We start from the raw sequence: 23,782 nt of genomic DNA, 5'->3' as shown, positions 1-23,782 counted from the left end.
CCAGGGCCAGGTTGGGCTGGGTGGAGCTGGAGTTCATGTGTCCTCAAGTTCACAAGCCCTTTCCCATTGGCCATATGACCTCCCCACTAGTCATTGATTCTCCTGCCTATTCTCTTGTGATTGTCAGACAATAGCTATCAGTTTTTCCTGAGACCTTTTTGACCCTCTCCCCTCCTTCCTGCCTTTTGTCTGGACAAAACTATCAGTGGTTATTTATAGCTTTGGAATTTCTACTCTATAGGGTAACTGGGGTAGTGACTCTCTCTCTCTTTTTCTCTCTCTCTCTCTCACACACACACACACACACACGGACACGGACACTGTAGAATGGCATTAAAAAGATTGAAATCCTATAGGCACCTATCTCACCCAATCTTGGATTCATTCTCCTGTTCAATAGTTGGGCTAACAGGCCCAGATAAACCTGCAAATGCTTTTCTCAGGGTTCCCTGGTTTGGCCAGGTCTCTTGACCCTCTTATCCTCTGCCCCAATTAGAGCTTCCATACAATGACTACTTTGAATACTTTGGACCCGATTTCAAACTTCACATCAGTCCTTCCAATATGACTAACCAGAACACGAATGAGTACCTGGAGAAGATCAAGTGAGTATATCCCCAGACACCCCTTGACTGAACATCCCAGGCTCTGGTTTATCTCTAACCAGAGCCCAGCCACCCTCTCTACCATTGGCCATAGACAGCGACTGTTCGAGAACCTGAGAATGCTGCCCCACGCACCTGGGGTTCAAATGCAGGCAATTCCTGAGGATGCCATTCCAGAGGAGAGTGGCGATGAGGATGAGGAAGACCCTGACAAGCGCATCTCCAGTAAGACCCAGACCCAAGGGCCTGTACTTCCCTCTTAGTAGGCAGCTCCAACTCCCTCCACTATTCTGGTTCCACATTCCTCCCAAGCTACCCATCTGTTGGGAAAGTCAAGTTCCAAGTTCCATTGCCTATAACCGGTTAGGGAGCTTGAGTTCCCTACCCCCCTTCTCTTGGTCCCCTTCCCTTAGTGTCTCAGAGGACACGCAGGGAAGCATTGGGCACAGACCCAGAGACTAAGAATTTCCTGCTCTCTTAATATTTTCCGTTGCTTCCCAGTCTGTTCTTCTGATAAACGAATTGCCTGTGAGGAAGAGTTCTCTGACTCTGATGAGGAGGGAGAAGGTGGTCGCAAGAACTCTTCCAACTTCAAAAAAGCCAAAAGAGTCAAAATAGAAGATGAAAAAGAGAAAGACCCAGAAGAAAAGAAAGGTGGGTTTGTGTTGGGCCAGAACTTGGGTCTTGAGCCCCAGGCCCTGGAGGATGAAGAATCTATGTAGGGCACTGGGAGGAGGGAGCTGACTTGGGCCCTGCCAGCTCCTGTGGGGCTCTTCCTCAGCTCCTTGGGCCTTTCAGTGGCTCCCAGAAGTGGCAGGGCTCACAAAAGAATGAAACTCGATTCGTCATCTCCACTGGCTTATTGAGCGCTGCCAGGCTCTGAGACAGGGACATGCCTGGGCTCCCTGTGGTCAGGAGCGTGGCTCTCACATACCACCCAAGCCCTTTTCCCCGGCACTTCACCCCAGTTTCCCAGGGGGCTGCCTCCGCCCACCTGGTTCAGGCTCTCTCAGGCTGGGAAACCGGTCTGACCTGTTTGCTCTCAGCAGGGTTCACTGGGTGGACTTGGGATGGGCTTCTCTCTTTTGTATGTCCAGTGAGCTGTAGTGTGGGGAAGGGGTTTCTGGGTGAGCAAAGACTCCATGGGTCTTTCCAGAGGGGCTGTCCTTGGCCATCGTTGTATTTTTATGTTCTAGAAGTCACGGAAGAGGAGAAAACCAAGGAGGACAAGCAAGAAGCCAAAGGGTGAGGAAGGAGCAGTCTGTCGGCCAAGGCCATCTCCTTGGTATTGGTGCGCCAGCCCCTTTGTCCCACCACAGAGGGAAGGCACAGGGACAGCTGGTCCAGTTGACAAAGGTCTCTTTCAGGGACCTGTCTGTCTCTGCAGTTCTAGGCAGAGCTAGAAAGCCCCAGCCCTCAGTGATCACCTGGGCCCCTGGGGTCCTGTGGAAGTCATTATACCCACATTTTTGCCTCAAGGCCTGGCTCAGGTGGGCTATCTCATACCAGTCTCTGCTCTCTCCACAGGGTCAAGGAAGAGGTCAAGTTGGCATGAGAAGACCTCTCCAGTTCTGGCTTCTTGCCAACTCCCCCACCTTTCTCCTACAACCCTCAGATTTTATATTTTCTATTTCTGTGTATTTATATAAAAATATATTAAATATAAATATCCCCAGGGACTAAACAGGAACCAGGGCCCCAAGCCCAGGGCACATGTAGTGGGTGAGCCTTGCCACCCCATCCCACCTCAACTTTTAATTTTGAACCATAGAGGGTGCTGCATCTGGGTGGAAAGGATTCTGTTAAGCATCCATAGGACAAAATCCTGAAATGCCAAATGCCTGCTTAGGTTTGGAAAGGTGCCCTTATTGAGTATTTTAGAAGGGGTGGCTGGGTCTTCAGGGAGCCCTTGTTCTTTTCAGGCTCCTTAAGGTAAGATCATCCATCGTTAGATTGATTCTGTTCTACCTTCCTACTGGCCCCAAGTGAGCCAAGAAATCCATGCTGCCTGCCCTCTGTCCCCGTTCTGCAGGTAGAGATTGGTAGTTTCCTTTTTGAGATACTATTTTCGTTTTTGTGAGAATCTTTGTAATAAAATGGTACATTTCTATACCCTCCTGAGCTGGTCTCCTAGCCATATTCCTGAATTGATTTTGATTCCACTTTCCTGCCCTTTTGGGGTCCATGAGGAGCTGGGCAAACCCCCCAACAAAAAAAACGCACAATCTTACCTGTCATCCCTCCCTCAGAATTTGAGATTAACCAATCTTCTCACCCTCCCCCAAGAAGACCACTCATTAAAAAGCAGCACTAAAGGGACGACATTTATTCCTTTTCCAAATGTTACAGTAAAACCAGGTGGAAGAGAATGGTTTTAGCAGTTAGAAAAAAAAAAAGTACAAATCTGGGGTTTGGCCATTAAAAGTTATTTACAACATTGGGAGGGGGGAAAAAAGACAACAAGAAGTTGTTTCACATTACAGACCTCCCCACCCCGACCCCAAAGCCTAATACTTGCTTACCAAGTCAAAAAAGAGACACAGTTGATTCACAAGCTGGAGGTTTGAACTTGAGTAAGACTTTTATAAAAACCTAGACAGGGGCAGTGTCCTTCCCCAGCCCAGGTGCCACTAGGCACAGCACAAGAGACTAAAAACTCAACAGGGGGAAGGCTGGACACTCAGGGTTTGGGAGTGTAGGCACCCCACATCTGGCTCAGGGATTTGGGGAGTAAACAAAACCTACTTGGAAAAGAATTGGGGGAGAAAACCAGCAATTGCCTTCTGCAGGGGTGGGGATAGGGAAAGAGGTAGGGCCAGGGGCAGGAGCATTTCACATCACTAACCTAACGGGAAACTGCAAGGGACCATCTTCAACTGGCCTTAAGAGGAAGACCAGGTGGACGATGGGAGAATCCACAAGAGGGAGAAGAGGAAAGGGAATGTGGCTGGGAGGGGGCAACAGCCCCTTCCTTTCTGGGCACAGGAAGGCAGCCAGGGCACCAGGTCCAGGCAGTGACCTCAAGGACAGCACAGTTTTTGCAGCTTAGAGATCACCCACCTGCCCCCACCCAGCTACTCATTCTGCTCGCTGGCAGGTGTAGGGCCACTCTCCGGCCCCGAGGGAGTGGACAGCTCGGCAGCCTGGGGCCCTGCCTCTTCTTCTGTGTCTCCTCCCTTGGAGGCAGCACTAGCCTCTGCCCCCTTGGCTTGGGGCTCCTGGCTCTCGGGGGTGGCAACAACCTTCCCTTCCTGGGCAGTGCCTTCCTCACTGCAGGCACCGATCTCCCCCTGCTCCTGCTCTTCCTCTGTGGGTGAGGAGGCAGACGAGTCACCCCCACCCTCCTTCCGATTTCTCTTGAAGGACAGGCCACTCAATTTGAAAGGCTTCTTGAAAGAGAACTTCTTCTTCTTCTTGGGGGTCTCCTTGGCGGGGGCGTCCCCCTTGGCCTCAGCGCCCTGGCTAGGGGGTGCTGGCTCGATGGCATCGCCAGTGGCCCCGGCTGCCTCCTCTGTTCCATTCACGGGGGGCGACTCCCCTTCACCCTTGGGGGATAAGTCTCCATTGCTTTTCACGTGGCCATTCTCCTGCAGGGCAGAGGAGAGCAGTAAGGGCCAGGGCTCTACCCCCCATCGTAGCCCGCTTCTGACCTCTTCCAGACAACGAGAGCCCGACTCATTCTGCAACCCGAGAGTCTGATGGTAGCCTCACCCCACACCCCGGATCCCGTCAAACATTTCCCTCCTGCCTCTCCAGGCGCGCTGGGGCTGAGCACGGAGGCCGCGGCCGGCAGGAGGCGCTGGGGTCCCGTGGCCCCCCATCTACCTCCCCCGGGGCGCACTCTCCATTCCGCGCAGACCCGCTGGCGGCCGTGGAGCCCCGGCGGGCGGGCGGGCAAGCAGAGATTGGACGGGGAGCCACCCCGGGGCGCTGTCCTCCGCACCTGGACGGCCTATTGCCCTGGCCTCCAGCTTTGTGTAAACTAAACGGCCCCCCACCCACCGCAGGTTCTCCCCACATCTCGACTTCCCCCTGAAAAAAGGCCGTGGGCCACTGAGGTCCGGGCTGCGGATGGAGTGCCGGGAGGGGAGGGCACCCGCCCAGCGGCCCCTGGGCGCCCCCTTGGCGCGGCCCTTTGTTCCCCGCGCGGCACTCAGGGCGGCCGGGGGGCAGCGCCGGGGGCCAGGGCCTCGAACAAAGAAGGCGGCGGGGCTCGGCCGGCGCCCCCTCCCCGCCCCTCCCCTTGCTTCGCCCGCGGGGGCTGCGGCGCGGAGAACAAAGGGACCGGGCGGGGGAGGGGGCGCCGCGTGTCCCGGGCCGGACAAAGCGCGCGGCCCCGGCCCAGGGCCCTAGAGGGGGCGAGGTGCGAGAGGAGGGGGCCAGGGCGGGCCGTATCCAGCGCACCCACCTGTCCGTTGGCCTTAGCGGGGGAAGAGCCTGCAGCCTCCTCGGCGGTCACGTCGCCCCGGGGAGCCTTGGAGCTCTGGCTGCCCATGATGGGGGGGTCTGCTGGGGGGCGCCCGGAGCCGCCCCGGGCTCGCGCCGCAGGGGATAGTTCGACGGGGTCGGCTTGGCCGGCGGAGGGGTGGGGCTCGCGCCTGAGGGGGAGGGGTATCGGGGGGAAACCGAGCTGCACCCCCGCTCCGCGCCCGACCCGCTAGCTGCTACCGCCGCCGTTCTGCTCCGCGCCAGAATGCCGCCCGCCGCCCGCCGAGCTGCCTATATATATGCTCCCGGAGCTCGGGGCGGGGCCGGACATTTAAATAAGCGCCCAATCGAGGGGCGAAGGCGGGCTCCGGTCGCTGGGCCCCACTTGCGCAGTGGGAGATGCTGACGGTCTGGTCCCCCCAACCCGCACGACTACCAGGGGCAGGTGGGGTCTGGTGTGGGAAGGAAAGAGGCAGTTTCTCCGGCGAACTGGGCGGAGAGGCGCTCCGAGAGGAAAGGGGAGAGAGCAGGCATTCCCTCTTCTCACGGCCCTCCTCTCAGCGGGACGCCCAGCACTTTGAGTGGCCCCCATCACCTTGGTCCTGCACGGGCAGTCCCTGTCAGTCTCCCCGCTAGAACTCCTGGAACGGCTCACATGCCCAGACTCGTCTGACGGCTGATTCTGAGTTACGCTCCAGAGAATGTGGTCATTGAAGCTGCAGGGCCCCTCTCTGGGATCTGTGCCCCCTCAGGCCCGAGACAGGTCGGAGGTTACACCCACTTCCCAGCCAGCCTCCACCGGCCATCCTTGGGGGATAGGGGTAGGGGTGGGGGTGTATTCTGACCCACCGCAGGGTCACTGGTCAGACTAGTGAGGCCCGTTTCTCATCCCTCCTCTCAGTCCCTGGTGGCCAGTCATACTGAGCCCCCACAGACAAGCTCACCCTTGGTCCCTTGTGCCTTCAGCCTGGACCCCACCTGAGGTGGTCCTGTGACCTTGAACAACATCTCCATCTCCATTTGAAAGCTGAAGAGCCTGGGGCTCAGAGACGTTCACATAACCTGTCTGACTTGTCTGGTGCTTTCCCCAAACATCTGCTCCCCTACATCAGGGCTCCCCATCAAGCAAGCAGACCTTAAAACACCCCAGTTCTTCAAGAAGAAGAGTGGGATATCACCACGGCTTTCTCCTCGCCTGGCATAGCCCCTTGAGGACAGCCCCCAAGGTTGCCCACCCCAGCCTCCTTCCCTGCCTAAGAGTGAGGGAGCCTGGAAGTAGAGTCAGGGTGGTGGCTGAAGACTCCAGCTCTAGTCCCCTGACACTTCCCCGTCCCCTAGCCTGGACATGCCAATGGGAAGCCCAGTGTCCTGGCTGACTCCTATGTGTGTGTCCAGCTGCCCATCCTCAGCCCCCAGGAGAAGGGATGGGGACTGGAGGAAGCAAAGTGTTGCAAGAGCAAGGCTGTGTCCTGTACAGCTAGTTTGGTATGTCCTTCCTTCCCCACCTCCCTACAATGGGTTAGGCCTCCTGGGAGGCCTGAGGCTGTCAGGCGTGGAAACACCCCCGGCCTGAGATATCAGGAACTCCCCACAGATCTGACCACAGAGAAACAGGGAAGGGCTGAGGTGGCTTCGACATTTAACACTCACTCGCTCCTGTAGCCTCCATCCCCATCCCCACTCTGAGACTAGAGACTAGGAGTCCACTCAGTTTCATTAGGACTCCTCCCCCTTTTACAGATTGGAACAGTGAGGTTCAGAAAGGGAAAGTGACATGTCCAAGGGCACACAGCAGATACCAGTAGCTGAGGGTGAGAGAGTGGAGAGGCCTGCTAAAATGGGCTGGGGGCTGTAAGGAAGCCCCGGGAAGAATTCTGTTGAGATCTGGGCTGCCTGGTCAGTGGGAGGCAAGAAGAACTAGCTTTGGGACAGGGAGGGGCACCATGCCCCACGGAAGCTCAGTGACAAGACAGTGACTTCTCCACCCACTGCCACTAATGGATGGACGTCGTGACCTGCATCTGTCTCGGCCACAATAGGGAACCCACAATGCTGCCAGGCGCTGCCTGCACCGGCTGGCAGGGCTCAGATGGAGGGTGTGTGAGTCCTGGAGGGGTTGGGGTCAGAGGTTAAGAGCAGATCCCAGGGCTGCCTATTTCCAGGCACTGCCCTGCAGGGATGAGAGGCAAATTGTCTAGATAATCCCAGGAGGAGAGAGGAGCATCAGGGCTAAAGGACTCTGAGTCCCCAGAGGGGCTGTGATGCACAGAGGGGACCCTGCATCCCCCCCACCAGAAATCGCAGGAGGCTGGGCTGGGGTTACCTCAGAGCCCAATCCCTCAGCAAATCCAGGCTGGCTTCTGGAAGAGGGAAGAGGTTTCGGATGCTGGGGGGATGGGGAGGGAGGGATTGGGTACAGCAGCCCCCACAGCCTCCTCCGTCCACACTGAGGCTCTTTCCTTCCCAGCTGCTGCCAGCCCAGACAATGCGCCCATTGTTCTGCGTCTCCAGGGGCCTGTGTGCAACTGTGTGTGTCTGTTTCTCTCTGTGTGTGACTGTGTATTGCTCTGTATCTGTCTGTGTGTGAGAGACTTTGTGACTGACTCTGTGTGTGTGTGTGTGTGTGTGTGTGTGTGTGTGTGTGACCAGGTGTGTATAGTTGTGGTTGTGTGAGTCTACATCTTTGTGTGTATTTAGGGTGAGAGAGAGGCTTGGTGACTGAGACTTTCTGGGCGTGTGCTTGTCTGTCCTTGAGATTGTGTGTTAGTGACTGTTGTCTGACTGTGATTGGGTGTATAACTATGAGTGTTAGGGGCTATGTGAATGTCCATGAGTGTGTGGATGAAAGAGTGTATACTTTGTGCTTGTGTGAGTGTCCCCATGGGTGATGGTGTGTGCCTCAGTGGGTCACTGAGGCTGTGGTGGTCAGAACCTTTAAGGCGTGAGCTTTGGCCAGGAAGAGTGGCAGGGAAAGGAGGATTGGGAAGGACAGGGCGACTGGGATAGCCTGGGGGAAGGGAAGCTTCAAAGACTAGAAACCCTATGTTTTCACACATCCCCCATCTGTCCCAGCTCTCTGGTGAGCTCAGACCCTGGCCCTGGCCTGAGATGCTGCTAGCCCCCATGGACAAAAGGGAATGAATTTCCTTGGTAGGAAGCCTGGGACCTCAAGAGAGACACAGGAGTGGGGCTGAAGGTGGAGAAGGGCAGCAGAGAACATTGCCCCATGAAGGAGGTTACAGGGCATTTTGACACCCCTGAGGGATCAGATCAGATGCCAGGTGAGGTGTGAGCGGGCACTATCTAGTCAGAGATGGAGGATGGGCCTTCCTAGTGGAGGGAAAGGCCTGGAGGTGAGAAGAAACATCAGGGAATGGCCAGGTTCAAATGGAGGCCTCAGGAGTGGTGACTTGGCACAGCCCAGTTCCCAGCCCCAGGTCTTCGTTCTCGCCCTAGGTCTGCCTCCTCCTGCTTTGTAACTGCTCTGCTGTGGCCTCAGTTTGCTCAGTGAGAGGTTGGGCTCAATGATTCACACCCACGAAGGAGTCCCTCCTGCTCCCACCAAGGCAGAGTGTCAGCTGTGAGTCACACAGGGCCCTGCCGTCAGGGGTTTTCCATTGAGAGAAGAGGCAGGCAGTGGCCTAAGGGGAGAAGAAAGACCAGACCAGGGTCAGATGAAGGGCCTGTGGGCTGCATGGGGAGGGGGCACATGGGTGGGCCAAGGGATGGAGGAAGAGCTTAGAGCAGGACAAAGTATGAACAGCACATGGTGTGTGTGTGTGGGGGGGGGCGGGGCATGGAGGGAGAGACCTGGTTAAGAGCAAGGTTTAGGAGACAGACTCCCCAGGATTCAGTGACTGGCTGGGAGTGATGCAATTGTTGCCCACATTTCTGTTTGGGGTGACAGCTGGTAAAGTGGATCCGTTGACTGAAACAGGGCATCAGAGGAAAAAAGAATTGGGAGAGAGTTGATGAATCTAACCTTGCTGAGTTTGAGGTGCCCAGGGAACATTTGTGGGGACAACCCCACAAATAAAAATATTAAGCCTCAATATTCTCATCTGTAAAAGGGGAATGATAATATAATAGTACCTACTTCTTAGGGTTACTGTGAGATAAATGAGCTAGTGACAGTGAGTTAAGCCCTTAAAACCGAGCACCTGAGGCGCAGAGCACCTGGGAAGTATTCATCGATGTTCCTGGGTGCGATTACATGACATGCTGGGCAAGGGCTGGTCAACAGTGTGCCCTTGAGAGGGGAGGTGGGAGTCTAGGACAATCCTGAGATAACCTTCAGGTGGCAGCCTGACGTCTATAAGCTTCGGCACATAGACATGCGCTCACAAAGGCCAGGGCCCAGGCTGACCAGTGACCGAACAGGGACAACAGACAGAAGGTTTTAAGTCAGAACTAATCCCATGAAATCTGGGCCTCTGCTTGCTGCTTATAAGAGGGGAACTGGAGCCACACAGTACATGAGGTCACCCAGGAAGTACCAGGGCAGTGGGGAGCACTACCACTGGAGGGGTAGGCAGCAGGAGAGGGCCTCAGGAAGGAGCCCGGGAGGTGGCCACCAAAGAGGCGGAAAGAAAACCCCAGGGTACGGAATCATGGAGATCCTTGACCACCGGGGAGAGTTTTAACAAGGCGGTAATGACCAACAGTAATAACAATCATAGCTGCTAGCACTGATTAAATGCTGCTTCCCATGCATTCATTACCTCCAACTGGTGAGATGTGTACCATCCTTGTTCCCATTTACAGAGGAGGAAACCGAAGCCCAGAGGCTGAGAGTTTATGTGAGCAGAAGAGGAGGAAGACAGGACTATGAGAAAGGGGTTTTCAGGAGCTCTGAGGAGCATGGCACTGCTAGGAGCAGTTGGAGGCAACCACAAAGGGTTCTGATGTTTTGGGTTTGCGGGGAGCCAATAGGGATGTCAGCAGGGAGAGAGGCAAGGCAGCCACCGGGCTGAGGCCCCAGGGACTTGACACTGGGTATGCTGGGTTCTGGCTCGGTTATCAACAGGACCCAGGTCCGTAGCCTCCGTGCCAATCACCCAGCCTTGAACCCGGGTCTGGATACTGCTCAGGGGCCCTTCCCTGGGAGCCACCATCCAACCAGTCGCCAAATCACAGGGACAGGGATTCTGAATTTCCCTTTCAGAAGTTTAGGCAGCCCAGACTTTTTATTTCTGCTTTCTCCTCCCTTTTCTTCTGGTCTCTGTGTGTGAATGCATGTGTGCTTGCATGCGTGTGTGTATGGTGGCGGTTACTGTGTAAGCTGGAGCTGGACCCAGCCACTATCAGATAGAGCTGACTCTGACTCAATTTCCCCAATAGTCCAGATGTGTGTGTAATCCCAGCTCACCGGCCTATGTCCCCCAGGCTTGATGAGGTCACCAGAAATTCAACCGAGTTATTCTGGGCTGTCCTGAACCTCTCTCTCCCCTCTTCCCAGCTTTCAGTTTCTTTTTAGATCCTGGGTGCCTTTGGGGAAGAGGTAGAATATGGATTGCTTACAACTTTCCAGCCAAAATCCCCCACTTAGGGGAAGTCCCTTTAAAAGGGAAACTGAAATTCTCTTCTCGCCCAGTCTCCAGTCCCACCCGCTCCTCACGGCTCTGCTCAGACCTCCCATCATCATCTCTCCCACTCAGCCTCTCCTCTCAAATGATCTGGACCCAAGCTGCTGACAAGTCCCTTCCCTTCCCTGAGTCTCACCATGCCCATTCTGTAAAACCAGGACACTGGGTGCCACTTCAGGTCGTGACAAGGGTTCAGTGAGGTATTGTGTTGAGGCAATTGTAGCAGTGAAGAGCTGGTTCCATCACATCCTAGCTGTGAGGCTGTAGGCCCTCTCTGAGCCTCAATATTCTCTTCTGTAAAACGGGAATGATAATATAATAGTACCCACTTCTTAGGGTTACTGTGAAATAAATGAGCTAGTGACGTGACAGTGAGTTAAGCCTTTAAAAACGAGCACCTGAGGTGCAGAGCACCCAGGAAGTATTCATCAATGTTCCTGGGTGCGATTACATGACATGCTGGGCAAGGGCTGGACAACAGTGTGCCCTCGAGAGGGGAGGTGGGAGTCTAGGACAACCCTGAGATAACCTTCGGCCCCTCCATCAACATTCTTCTGGGGCAGGTGGTAGACGGACTAACCAGACTAATCTGGACTGAACAGATGCTGGATTGTGCAGACGGAAATTTATTTGGCTCAATCAGCTCCTTAAATGGTAAAGGAATCCACCTTTCTCCAGAACCTTGAGGATTCCCTCCCTCTCCTCTTGTACCCCAGAAGTGTCTCCCTGGGACCTCCTTTTAGTGACTCTTCCCAGAAAGACACACTCTGGAGCCCCCTACAATCACACACTTCATCTGTCTGTCCCCTCCCAGTCCCTCCACAAATTCTCCTTCCCTCCTGTCTGCACAGGGAGCCTGACATCCCGGTGGCCCTCCCGCAATGCTCCAGGCCTGGTTTCTCTCCTCCTCAGCCCACTGAACTTCAATTCTCCTGGCTTTTCAGTTCCTCAGTGTGCTGAGCTTCTCCCACCTCAGGGCCACTGCATATGCTGTTCCCTCTGCCTACAGTGCCTCTTTCCATTTCTCTACTTGCTGAATTTCTGCCCTCTTCTTAAAACCCAGATCAAAACACTGCTGCGGACTCCCCAGATTCCCCAGGAGGAAGAAATGGCTTTCCCCACCACATACATACTTCTTGTCTCTGGGCTTAGGGCTCCCACTCTCACATTATAATCCTGAAGAGCGCTCAGGATTATGAGTGCAGCCTTGGAATTAAAGTTTGCCATGCCTCCTCGAGTCCCAGTGGAGACATCAGGTTGGCAGTCAATAGAGCTATAAGTCTGAACTTCAGAGGAGTTCGGGGATATCCCAAATTTGAAGCCACAGTACTGGATGGGCTCCACTAGAGAGAAGTGGCTCAAGAAGACAGCACAAAGGGGTTCTCCAACATTTAGACTCTGGAAGGGGAGCCAGTGGGAGGACTCAGCTTATGGCCAGTGAGAAAGGAAGAGGAGTAGGGGTGTCCTGAAGGCTGAGGAAATAAATGGTTTCCAGAAGGAATGAGTGATCCTCCATGTCAAATGCTGCTGAAGGTTAAAGGAAAATAGAGGGAGAGAGGTAAGGGAAGTGTTCAGGGGGCAGAAGTGACAAAACTTAGGAAGGACTAAGGATGTTGGAACTGAGGAGGAAGAAAGATGGAGGATGGTGCCCAAGGGTCTGGTCTGGGCAAATGGGTGGAAGGAGGTGCCCAGCCACCTACAGGAAGCCTGAAAGAGGAGCAGTGGGGTACACATGGGGGAGAAGCCAGTTTTGGACAGGTTGGGTTGAAGTGGCTTTGGAATAGCATTAGGATCACATGATGTCAGTAGGATCAAATGATGTCTATGGATCTGGAGAGAAATCTGTATTGGAGAGAAAGAGAAAAATGACCTCTCTCTCTGTCTCTCTCTGTCTGCTACTCTATGTGTGTCTGTGAGAGAATCTATAGGCTGATGACTCTGAAATTGCCATCTCCAGCTCAGATCTCTCCAGAACTCCACTTGCTCTTGGAGATCACCCCCAGATGTCCCACAGGAATCTACAAGACACAGAAAAATAGGCCCAGGTGGACAAAGATTAGAGGGAACAGAATCAGAGGCAAGAAACCCAGGAAAAAGTTGATCAGACTGGTCTAGACAAGGCAATAGTGGCCTAAACTAGGTGAGGCCAGAGAGCAAAGGGAGAGATAAAGTCCAGAGACATTCAGGGAACCAGGAGCACCAGAGATGGGGACCGGGTTCCTTATGGAGGGAGAGGGAACTAGAGGGAGAAAGGAGATGGCTCCAGGAGTCCTGGGTGTGGGGAGCTGGGGTGGGCTGCCCCCGCCCTTACCTGTTTATGTGACTACGACCCCACAAAGGGCAGGGGTTGGGTCATAAGGGTGTTGGGTAAGGAAGGGGGGCTGCTGTTGACCGCTGAGAGGATGAGTCCAGGTAGAAGTCCAAAGACTCCTTCCTTCCTTAGCGGCCAGCACCCTCTGTTCGGCCTTTGCAGGGAAGCTTAGGCAGGACCCACTCCCAGCCTCAGTCCTGAGTAGGACCCAGGAGAGTGTGTAAGGGGAGCACAGAGACAGGTGCCAGAGGACTTGGACGTAGTTAAGGGCTGGAAACCACTCGTTGCCCACCAGCGTGGATCTGAGACCCCAGGAAGACTTGAGGCCTGGAGATGCCACGATAGGACCATGTCCCTCCTCTGCATTAAACCTGTTCATGGCTACCTTCTTCCCCCTGGAGAATATCTAACTCCCTTTTGACCTTCAAGGTCTTTGAAACTCCAGGCCCAGCTAGCCTTATTTTAGGCAGAGCCTACCTGGCTGCCAGTCTCACCGTTCCCTCAGCGGGATGGCCATTGTAGCCTGCAAATCATCAAACATTTCTCCATGCTGCCGGTTCTGCCTGGAGTGCTATGCCGCGTGTATGCCTTCCCAGTGTTTGCCCACCCATCAAGAGTCAGCTCAAGGGACCCTTCGTGGAGGCTTTTCTGACCCACCAGGGGACCCACTGTGCCTCATAGTAACTAATGTCACCCTCCTGTGACATTTTACTGAGCTGGGATACATCTCTGCCTTTCTCGCTCTGTGGCACTGTGAGAGTCTGCAGAGCAGGAGCTAGGTCTGGGTCATCCAGTCTACCCTACCAGGGGGTTTGTGTGGGGATGGGTGCAGTGGGAGGATCAGGGTGACAGAAAATGCCCCCCAGCTCTTGGGTTCAATCTAACTCAGTGTGTGGGAATTGGGGAAAACGGAAATCCTCACCCCCCAAAGTGGAGAGGGCCAGAGAGAGGTGAAAGCAGCTTTATTTGGGCAGTGAAGGGCAGAAACACAGAGAGCCCAGGAGAGAGGGCAGAGGAGGGCAATCTTCAGAGAGGGGAAACAGGATTGTGCCGTGCTTCCAGGCCATCTTCCTGCTCATCCTGGTTTGGCACAAGGTGGCCTCGGGACCATCATGCGATGAACCTGAAGCCTGTCTCCCCAAGTCCCTGGAAAACAGACATCTGTGACACTCCTCTGGAAACCCAGAGTACAGGGTGTATAGCTGAGCAGCCAGGCTGCCTGGCCTCACATGTAGCTCTGCCATGAACTAGCTGGTGTCCTTGGACAAGTCACTTAATGGTTCTGAGCCCCAGCCTCCTCATCTGAGGATAATGGGAATAATGATGGTACCCACCTCATAGGGCTATGGTGAGGCTTAAGAAAGAAAATTGCATGCAAAGTTTAAGAATAGTGCCTGGCAGAAAGTCAATGTGCAATAAATATTAGTTATTATGATTATTATTTTATCAAAAGACCTAGGTTCTAGTGCCAGTTCTGCCATGTTTTCCTCTCTGGGCCCGGCTGAGCTGCCATTTGTAAAATGGGGTGTTGAAGGGTTAAATGAGACAGTGGATGTGGCAGAGGCTTCTAAGGTGAATGATTATCTCTGCCCCTCTGAGGTTCACCTCCTTGGGGCTGCAGGGGTTTTGTCACCCCAACTCTGTCAGGTCTTCACTGGGCTCTCTGTCCAGGCAGGACCTGCTGCCACAGGGCCAGCCCATCTCTTCCCCTCTGCCCACAAGGCAGAATGAGAGGAAAGGGTTGGGGTTGCCTCAGCAGGGATTGCGGTTAGACAGGACGAAGGACTTCCTTCCGGGCTGCAGGATACTACCCTGGGAAAGAGCCAGAGGTCACTGGACTGAGGCACTGGACGGGGGTGTGGGGGGGGAATGGGCTGCTTCCAGGACAATGGCCAGGCCAGGCCAGTCTGGCCAGAATGGGACAGTGGGATAAATAAATTCAGCAGTGACCTCACTTCCAGAGACTCTGGAAGGGCCCTGTTTAAACCTGCCCCACGGCTCCTGAGATCACAAAAACAAGAGACAGGAACAAGAGACACAGAAGTAGGAATACTTCAGGACAGACAGCCAGAGGCAAGAGGCCACCCACTAGACTTATGCTGTTCCCTCTGCCCAGAACAGTCTTCCCAGGCTCTGGAGTGGCGGACCCCTCATGCTCCAGGCCTCATTTGAGAGTTACCTCCTCAGGCAGGACCTCCTGACCAACAAATACATTCATTTAACATTTATTGAGCCCTAATTATGAGTCAGGCACTGTTCTAGATCCGTGAACAAGAAAAAGTGTCTGTCCACTCCATATAAAGTAGCCCCTGGCCCACCCTGTTCTTCTCAAAACACAGAATACTTCATCTCTGACCTCTTTTTATTGTCTGTCTCCCCAACCAGAACGTAAGCTCCACGAGGGCAGGGACTTCAACTGTTTGTTTCACCAATGACTCAGAGTATAAACCTGGCACAAACCACTAAAATGGGCCCTTGAGAAATATTTGTTGAATCACTAAATGGACACAGAGACCAGAGCTAGACAGATACACAGAGAAACAGCCATGCTGCAAGGTGGATGCAGACATTCAGAGATGCAAAAAAATGTAAGCACATACAGGCACACACAAAATGATCACCCACAACAGTGCCTGTCAAGTTGACCCTGAGCCTGCCTTCCTTCCCTTAGGTCAGCGGTTCTCAACCTGTGGGTCGCAACCCCTTTGGGGGTCGAACGACCCTTTCACAGGGGTCGCCTAAGACCACTGGAAAACAAAAATATTTATATTACGAGTCATAACAGTAGCAAAATTACAGTTATAGAGTAGCAACGAAAATAATTTTATGGTTGGGGGTCACCACAACATGAGGAACTGTATTAAGGGGTCGCGGCATTAGGAAGGTTGAGAACCGCTGCCTTAGGTCATTCAGCTTGGTTAAGGGCGGGGGAGGGAGGGGACTGTAGTCACTCCTGCCCTGGGGCTGACTTGGTGCCCAAAGGCACTACCTATCTTGGTCCCCGCACTCCCTGAGCAGGGCACAAAGTTGGCATTGTTTGAGAAGCCCTATTTGGAACTCTATTTTACTTTTTTAGGTGTCTTCTGATGCACAGAAATCTTAATATGGCCAAATCTGTCAATCTTTTAAATAACGTTTGTGGTGGTCCGAGAAGGGCAGGGATAAATAACCCCGCAGAGACCCACCCCCAGCCCGTGGAGCCCTTCCCATTTCTGCTCAATCCCTCCAGTTCCTCGAGCACGCAAGACAGCGAATGCCGGGGACCCACCCCGTGCTCACGCCTAGCCCTTTTCCTGCCTCTCCACTAGGCCCCGTCTCTAGACCCCTCCGACGTGGCGCCCTCATCTGGCCCCGCCCCTCACCGGTTCTCACGGGCGCAAGGGAACTAGATGTCTCTTCCTCTTGCCCAGGAATTGGTAGTTAATATTCTGCCACCGGTGCTTCCACCTGGAGGAAGGGAAAATTAAGCAGACAAGATGGGGACAAATCTCCCCTTTTCCTCCGGGTCTAGCCCACTCGGCCTAGTTCCGCCCCTTCCTCCGGCTCTCAGTCGCCTCAGGCCCCACCCTTCCCACCCAGTTCTGCCCCCTTTTACAGACCCCGCCTTCGGCAATAGACCACGCCCCTTCACAGATCCTCCGCCCCGCCCCGCCCTGCCCCGCGCGCTCACATGAGGCGCGGGCGCGAGCCGTAGCAGCTGGGCCAGCGCGCCGAGGGTATGTCCGCCAGGCTGGTGGCTCCCGGCAGCACTAGCAGGTTGCGCGCGGGCCAGCGCCAGGCGGTGCCCGGTGGGCGGCGGCGCTGCGGACTCAGCCAGTAGTCGCCCAGACTGCGTCGGACGGCGGGCTCCGGCAAGGCCGGGCCCCGACAGCCCCAGAAACACAACTCCTGGTCCAGGCGGTGCGGGGGCGTGGCCCGGGGCCTCCTGCGGGTAGATGGGGCAGCAGTCACCCCGGGAGGGCACGACAGGCGGGGAAGAGTGGGCCGAGATCACTCCTAGTCGATTTAGAGACTGGGAGGGGGATTGGAGGCCCCCATCGGGCCAAGGATCTGGGCGCCTCCTCCTCCTCCCAGCTGCCAAACCAGGGCTGTTGATCCGCCGGCGCCCTCCCCTAGGCCTCCTCACCGGGACAGAAGAAAATTCACCACGAAGTGGGCAGTCTCGGTGAATAGCATGGTGTCCAGGACGCTTGGCCCGGCTTGGGCCTCTTTAATACCTGCCCGGGCACGGAGGGGGAGGCCTGAAAGCCCATAGTCCCGCGGGGCCGGCTGTTTTTAGCAGGAGGCCTCAGCTGGCAGACGCGGGTTGGGGGCAGCGCCAACCTCTCTGGTGGGGTCTAGTCCGTTGTCTGCTTTCTTCAGGTGTTTCAGTAGGATAGGGCTGATGACCAGATCTTGAGGATACCCTGAGACATTTCCTTCCTGGACCAAGGAGGGAAGAGCAAGGACAGGCAGAGGCAGCAAGAGGGGGCTGAGGGCGGGAAGGTCAGCTGCCGGATGGATAAACCCTTCCCTAGCTCACGCAGGGCCTTCAGCCTCCACTCACACACACTGTTGGTGTACTCAGGTAGAACCCACACTTCAGAAGGCCTCCCCGCTCCCAAGTTTAGGAGCCCCCAACCTGTGCCCTTCAGGGCCCTTGTAACAGCCTTTCCCCTTGCTCCAGGATGCTCTTAAATGTCAGAGGCAGAAGGCTCCTTAGCCAGCTCCAGTTCAGAAGGTCTTATCTGGTGGCAAGGAAAGAGTTTTGGGGAACTCCAGGAAACCCCTAAACAGTCTGCAAAGTTCCAAACACACATGTATTTCTGGAAAGATTCAAGAAAGGGTCCCTGAAGCCTACTTCCTCCCCCTAAAAGTTCTTGATCTGGTCTAACCCACTCTTTTTGCAGAAAGGGAAACAGATTCAGCAAGGAACAGAAAAAAGCCAAAAGTAAAACCCTGCCCCCAATGATGGGTGAGACAACCCCTCTCTGACCCCTTGTCCTGCTCAGAGCATGGGGTTCAGAGCTCAGGGCTCAGAGCCCAGGCTGGGCCCTGCTCCCCAACCCATTGGGATCCTGAGGAATGTGCTGGCCCAGCTCCCTTTCCCACACTGCCAGTTGGGCTATTTCCCCCCCAGTGACTCACACTGGCTGCTGAGGAGAGCGGGCAGCTGTTCTGAGCCCCCAGAGTCCAGTACAGGTCCTGACTTGCCCCCCAGTTGTGCAGCCATATTTGGGGATTTAATCTCCTCTTTTCCCTCTTTGGGGGAATCTCCCTCATCTCATCCCTTCCCCTTTTCCCTGACTCCAACCTCTCCCCCGCTGACAGCTCCTTCCCAGAAGCAAACAAACAGGCTCTAGTCTTTCCTATCTTTGCAAAAGAAGAAAACACTCCTTCAACCCGTGTCCTTCCAGCTCCCCTTCACAGCCAACATTCTTGAAAGAGTTGTATGCACACGCTGTTTCTACTTCCTCACTCAACCCCTGCAACCGGGCTTCCTCCCCCACCATTCCACAGGAACAGTTGTCAAGGTCACCACTGACCTTGTTAAATCCAAGGGATGCTCTGGAGGCTTTATCTGACTTGACCCCTTAGCAGTGGCAACTTGGACACAGTCATACTCCCTCCTATTTGAAGTACTTTTGTGCCCTCGTTTTTCTGGACACTGTGCACTCTTGATTTTCTTGCTATCTTACTGATTGCTGCCACATGGCAAATTTCTCATCCTTTGCTCACTGCCTAATAATCATGGGTGTTCTTGGGCCCTCTACAGTCTGTCCCAGGGGACTCTCATCTGTTCCTATGCCTTCCTTCGGCGTCCGCCTGTGTCAGAAGCTCAGCTCTCTCTTTCAGCCCTGACCTAGCTTCCCTGCCCCACACCTGTCTCTTGGACCCCTCCCTCTGGATGTCTTAACCTCACAGGAAACATGCCCCATAGCTGCCCTTTCTCTCATGTTCCCCAGCTTGGCCATTTTCTCAGTTGCCTGAACTAGAAATCTGTGCTTGGTTCTAGACTCTTCCCTCTCTCTCCCTTTTCATATGTAAGCAGCTACAAAATTCTGTCTTCTCTGGCACATATGTAAACCCCATTGCTTTTCTCCATTTCCACGGCTGACACCTGGCTCAAGGCCTTTCATCTGGGAGGCTGCAGCAGCCTCCTGCTGCCACTCTCAATATCTTGCATGGTCTGTTCTCACGAGCAGCCAGGGTTGTCTTTTCAAAACATGAGTATGTCCCTCTGCACAATGTCTGCAGCACCAAGTTCACCCATGGCACATACCAATCCCAGTGCTGGGACATTTCACAGCCCCATGTCTTTGCCTGGGTAACTGCTTTTCATCTCAGTTCCAGTGTCAGCTCCTTAGGGAAGCCATTCCAGCCCCCGCTGCAGGCTCTGCTTTTCCTTCTCCTCAAAGCACTGCGGTCTCTTCTCTGTGGACTCATCAAGCAGTCATTCACTTACTAATAGTCTAATCTGCAGACATTCTGCAAACTCCTGAGCCCTCCCATTCTAGGCCCTGGGGATGTCAGGATGAATATGACACAGGCCATTGCCCTCGGTGAGTCTATAGTGTAATGGGGTAGATAGCCACTCAACAGGGATCAAGGAACAGGCAAGTACACAGTGGGACAAGTAGGTGCTATGGGGCCGGGGTGGGGGGAGGTGGGGGGGAAGACAGGTGGAGCCTTCTTTAAGAAGTGACAGTTGGTGGAGATCTGAAGGGTAAGTGGGATTGGAAGGGAGGCTATTCCAGACAGAAGCAACAGCATGCTTAAAGATGGGAAGAACATTTTATAAAGATCTGAGGGTGTTCAGTGTGGCTGGAAAAGTGATAATAAAGAAGCCATTGATGAGATTTCAATAGGGGAGTGACATGGCTGGGTTTGTGGTCTTTCTAAAATATGTCTGGACCGGAGGGATCAAGCAAGGAAGGAATCAGGGAGACTGGTTAGGGGGCTGCTGGAGTAATCCATATGAGTAGCAATGGGGCCTGATTCAGGGGTTTGGCAGTGGAATTGGAGCAGAATAGACTGTGATCACTTGGACTGGGGGTTGGGGGAGAGAGAGGGAATGGGAATGATTCTGGATCCCTTACCACAAGGGGGGGGGTTGGGAAGAGGCCCAGTGGGAGCTGGGGCCCCCATATGCCTGTGATGTCCAACCCACTGATCTTCCTGGTGTCAGGTAGCCTGATGTCTTCCTAGGGTCCCTCATCCATCCTTTTTCCTAGAGGAGCAAATGGAGGCCCAAGAGGTAGAAGCTGCTTAGAAGGCCTAGGAGGAGTCAGAGGGGAGGACAAAGGGGAAGTTGGGTTAGAGACAGGATGCTAGGAGGTGTCGGGGAAAGTGACATCTGGGATTGCCTCAGAGTCTGGAAATTCCACTGTCTCTGGGTCCACCCTGAGACCCCCAAATTCTGAGATGCTCAGTCTCAGGGGCCCAGTCCTTAGAAGTCTTGGGAGCCTTCTAGGGGCTGTGAGTCCATATCTGAAGGACCACAATTTCCTGACAGGTGCCCAGGACTCTTGACAGTCCCTAATATCAGTGTGCACTTCCCACAAGATGGCCCAATGCCCGACTACCTGCATGATACCCTGAGGTCCTCACACTAACCCCTGAAGGCCCGCAGCTTCTGTACCCACATTGTACATAGGAGACTTCCAGGGATTAAGGAACTTGATCAAATTCACACAGCTAAGATGAGGCAGGAGGAGGACTGGAACCAAGGTTTGACAGACATCAAAGTCTGTGCCTTTAACTGCTGCACTATATTAAGCCTGTCGACCCCTTGGTTGATTGGCTCAGTAAGGGAAGGAGGCTTTGTGGGGGACTTGCTTGTGGTTGGGGTGGCTGCCCCCTTCTCAGATCAAGTGATAGGAAAGGGTAACACTGACGTCAACTGTTGCCATGGTGATACAGCAACCCTTTCCCTGCCATCTCCATGGTAACCTGGGGGTCCATCTGTACTTCGCCCCCTCCTTCTAAAAGGGGGTCCGTTAGGGAGGGGCTGGCTAATAAGGTGTCTGAGAGAGAAGTCAGGAAAGGCAGTGATGCAAGCATCCCCCTTTCCCTGGGCCCCTCCTCATTCCTCAGGCCTAGAGAATAAGAGTGGGATCTGTGGCTCCAGCTTTGGGGTCTGGGGACAGCTTTACCCTCTAGGGTAAGGGAGGCAGCTCTGCTTTTACCGCCTGGGGATTCCCCTGTAAATGCCCCCCCGTCAAGCTCCTAGGCTCCTGAGCAGAACTGCTGAGAAGTTGGCAGAGGGAAGCAAGAGGGATTCCCCAATTCTCTCCACAGCTGGGCATCACCCAGCCCCTGGGGACAGGACTGGTTGGCTCTCTGCTGCCCCTGGAAGCCGAAGGCAGGAGCAGCAGCAGCAGCAACAGCAGCCTCTCTTGCTCATCAAGTGCTAGCTGCCCGAGATTCCTACCTGGTACTGTGCTCACATGACTTGGCTGAAACTTTCCACCAGGTGTGATTAATCTCATTGTCCAGATTTGGAAATGGAGACTCAGAGAGGCTAAGTAACTAGCCCAAGTTTGCATAGCTAGTAAATGGCAATCAGGACTCAAATCCAGGACTAGAGTTTAGGCCAGCAACTTTTCCAGGGGGAAAGAGGAAGAAGCAACAGAGAATGGGATGGAAAAGGAGATGAGAAATAGAGAGAAGTGGTCCAGGTTGGACCCTGTCATGTTCCCTGTCACCTACAGGACAAAGTTCAAACTCAAGGCCTCCTTGATCCAGCCTCTCTTCTGTGAACTCCTCCTGGATCCCCTAAATTTTGAGCTCTACAAGGGTAAGGCATCTGTCAGATTCAGGCGTGGGCTCTCAGCACCTAGTGTGGCCCAGGTAGGTATTGGTGAAAGTTGATTGAATTGAATTCTTTGAACTTGCCCTCCACTTTCCTGCCTCCAGGCCTTTACCACCGTGTTCCTTCCATCTGGAATGTCCTTTCTCCTGCTCATGGACATCCTAGAGCTAACTAGAATGTTTACTGGCAAGCTGTGTATCTGGAATCTTTGCATCACTCACTATCCAAGCACATGGAAGGTGGCAATAAAGCTTTCTTAAAGGAAAGGAGGGTTGAGAAGATGGAACAAGGGAAGCAAGGGAGATGAAAGAAAGGAAGAATGGGAAGGACTGAGCAGTTTGGGGGCTGGCAAGGTCCAGAGAGATCAGCTGGTGCCCTTTTTCTTTAACCAGTGAGGAAATGGGCCCTGAGGGAAGGGACTTGTCTGCGTGAGGCCTCCCAGTAGGTCATTGCTAGGCCATGTGAGTTCTATGAGAGCCAAGGCCCATGGAGGTCAAGCTCTCCACGGAATCCCCAGTGCCCTGCACAGGCCTGGTGGACCTGTATTGTCTGAGTCAGGGACAAAACCTGAACTAGAACCCAGAAGCCTGACACCTGGTCACACTGTCCAAGGCTCCTCATTGCCGTGGAACAGAGTTGTCATCCTGGCCCCTGCCACTCTCTACCTGTTCTTTTCTGGTTTCTTATTCTCCCAGATTTATCCAGTCTTTCAACCTTTGCATAAGCTCTCTCTGCTCCTGAAGTATTTTTTCTCCATCTTACCTATTATTTTCTGGTGATTCTGTCAATCACCTGGCTGTGCTTACACCTCAAGGGAAGGTTTGCCTATGTCCCAGCCTGGTCAATTATAGTCTCATATAATTATACCCTAACAATGGTAATTCGCCCAAGGAGTGTGCATGTGATTTAAAGAAGGGCCAAACGCTGCCCTTCCACGGGTAGGTGTATGGAGACTGGGAGAAAACACCTCTCCCTTCTTGGGATTTCTAAGCTGGTGCAGCTGTTCTCTGCCCAGGAGACCATCAGGGATGAGAAAGGAACAATGGGGCAGTCCTGGTGGGGTTGAATCCTTGGTTCCAGCCTGATAGATGCCCTGGTTCCTACAGTTCTTCCTTTAATCACTAGTGTATATTCTTCTCAGCCACTTGAAACAATCAATTCCTTTTTTGCTTAAGCTAACCAGTTGCTTGCAATGGAGAGACCCTATCAATACATAACCTGATAATTTTTTTCTAAAATGACAATGGCCTCCGAAGGACATTGAGTACTGTTTACAGGGAAGGAGGGGAGGCCCTTTTTCTGCAGAGCAGCAGCATGGGTTGTTAGGCTGAGTAAAGCCTGCGTGGAGTTTTGTGGGGATGGAAACAACTGGATTATTCCACTTAATAGAAGTATTGAGAGTCCCTGAGGTATTCTCCTGCAGCGTTCTCCAGGAGGTAAAGGTGAGGGAGGAGAGAGAAGCCAGCACTAGGGCCTGACGCCAGAGATTATTTTGGTGAAGGAGAAAGATAGGCATAGAGGGGCTTTCAAGAGCCAGGATGTTTAAAGGACCAGGATTTGAATAGTCAAGTCAAAAGTCTTTACTTCAGAGTAGATGCTTTCGGCAAACACCTCCCCTTCAATAAGTCTCCTACATTTGGCACTGCCTGGGAGAGCATTTTGTGTGGAAGCCAATAAGTCACCTTTTGGGTGACCATGGGATTCTGAAGTGCTCTAGGGAAAGTTTAGGCTTCTACCCCATGTGGATTAGGGGACGGGTGTTGAGTCAATTGTACTTAGATCTCAGGGGACAGGAGACTGAATCTGATCTTTAGGTCAAAATATTTTTTCCAATATTAAAATACAGGTTCATTAAAGCAAAATTGGAAAGTGGGAAATACCCATTCAACTTAAATATTACATTTCCAGGCAACTTTGTGTCATGGGCCCCTATGGATGGATGGCTTTTAGGGCATTAAGTCTGAAGACACAGGTGTGTGCTAGGGGGACCCCAGGCAAGTCTCTCAAGGCTCAGTTCCCTCACCTGTAAAATAGAAATAAATCAGTTTTTCAAACAGCT

General features: G+C 53.7%; 2 protein-coding genes across 2 annotated transcripts in view; one reads left to right on the top strand and one right to left on the bottom strand.

Moving 5' to 3' along the window:
* The window catches only part of HDAC1 (histone deacetylase 1), a 29,976-nt gene extending 27,250 nt beyond the window's left edge, over positions 1-2,726 (top strand). Inside the window, exons 10-14 of the mRNA XM_019659432.1 lie at positions 497-605; positions 700-830; positions 1,107-1,259; positions 1,802-1,850; positions 2,133-2,726. Coding sequence (XP_019514977.1) covers positions 497-605; positions 700-830; positions 1,107-1,259; positions 1,802-1,850; positions 2,133-2,160 — 470 coding nt within the window. The 3' untranslated portion in view covers positions 2,161-2,726. The remainder of the gene's footprint in view (positions 1-496; positions 606-699; positions 831-1,106; positions 1,260-1,801; positions 1,851-2,132) is intronic.
* A 190-nt stretch (positions 2,727-2,916) lies between these two features.
* On the bottom strand, positions 2,917-5,309 carry MARCKSL1 (MARCKS like 1). The gene is made up of 2 exons (XM_019659445.1): positions 5,014-5,309; positions 2,917-4,192 (listed from the first exon to the last, which is right to left on the bottom strand). The coding sequence occupies exons 1-2, from the start codon at positions 5,098-5,100 to the stop codon at positions 3,680-3,682; spliced, it is 600 nt and encodes a 199-aa protein (XP_019514990.1). The 5' UTR covers positions 5,101-5,309; the 3' UTR covers positions 2,917-3,679.
* Positions 5,310-23,782: the final 18,473 nt, after the last annotated feature.

This window comes from Hipposideros armiger, unplaced genomic scaffold (assembly GCF_001890085.2).
Source record: "Hipposideros armiger isolate ML-2016 unplaced genomic scaffold, ASM189008v1 scaffold_10, whole genome shotgun sequence".
NCBI classification, from domain to species: domain Eukaryota; kingdom Metazoa; phylum Chordata; class Mammalia; order Chiroptera; family Hipposideridae; genus Hipposideros; species Hipposideros armiger.
The sequence above is the reverse complement of the archived record's forward strand: the minus strand, read 5'-3'. Positions and strand labels throughout refer to the sequence as shown.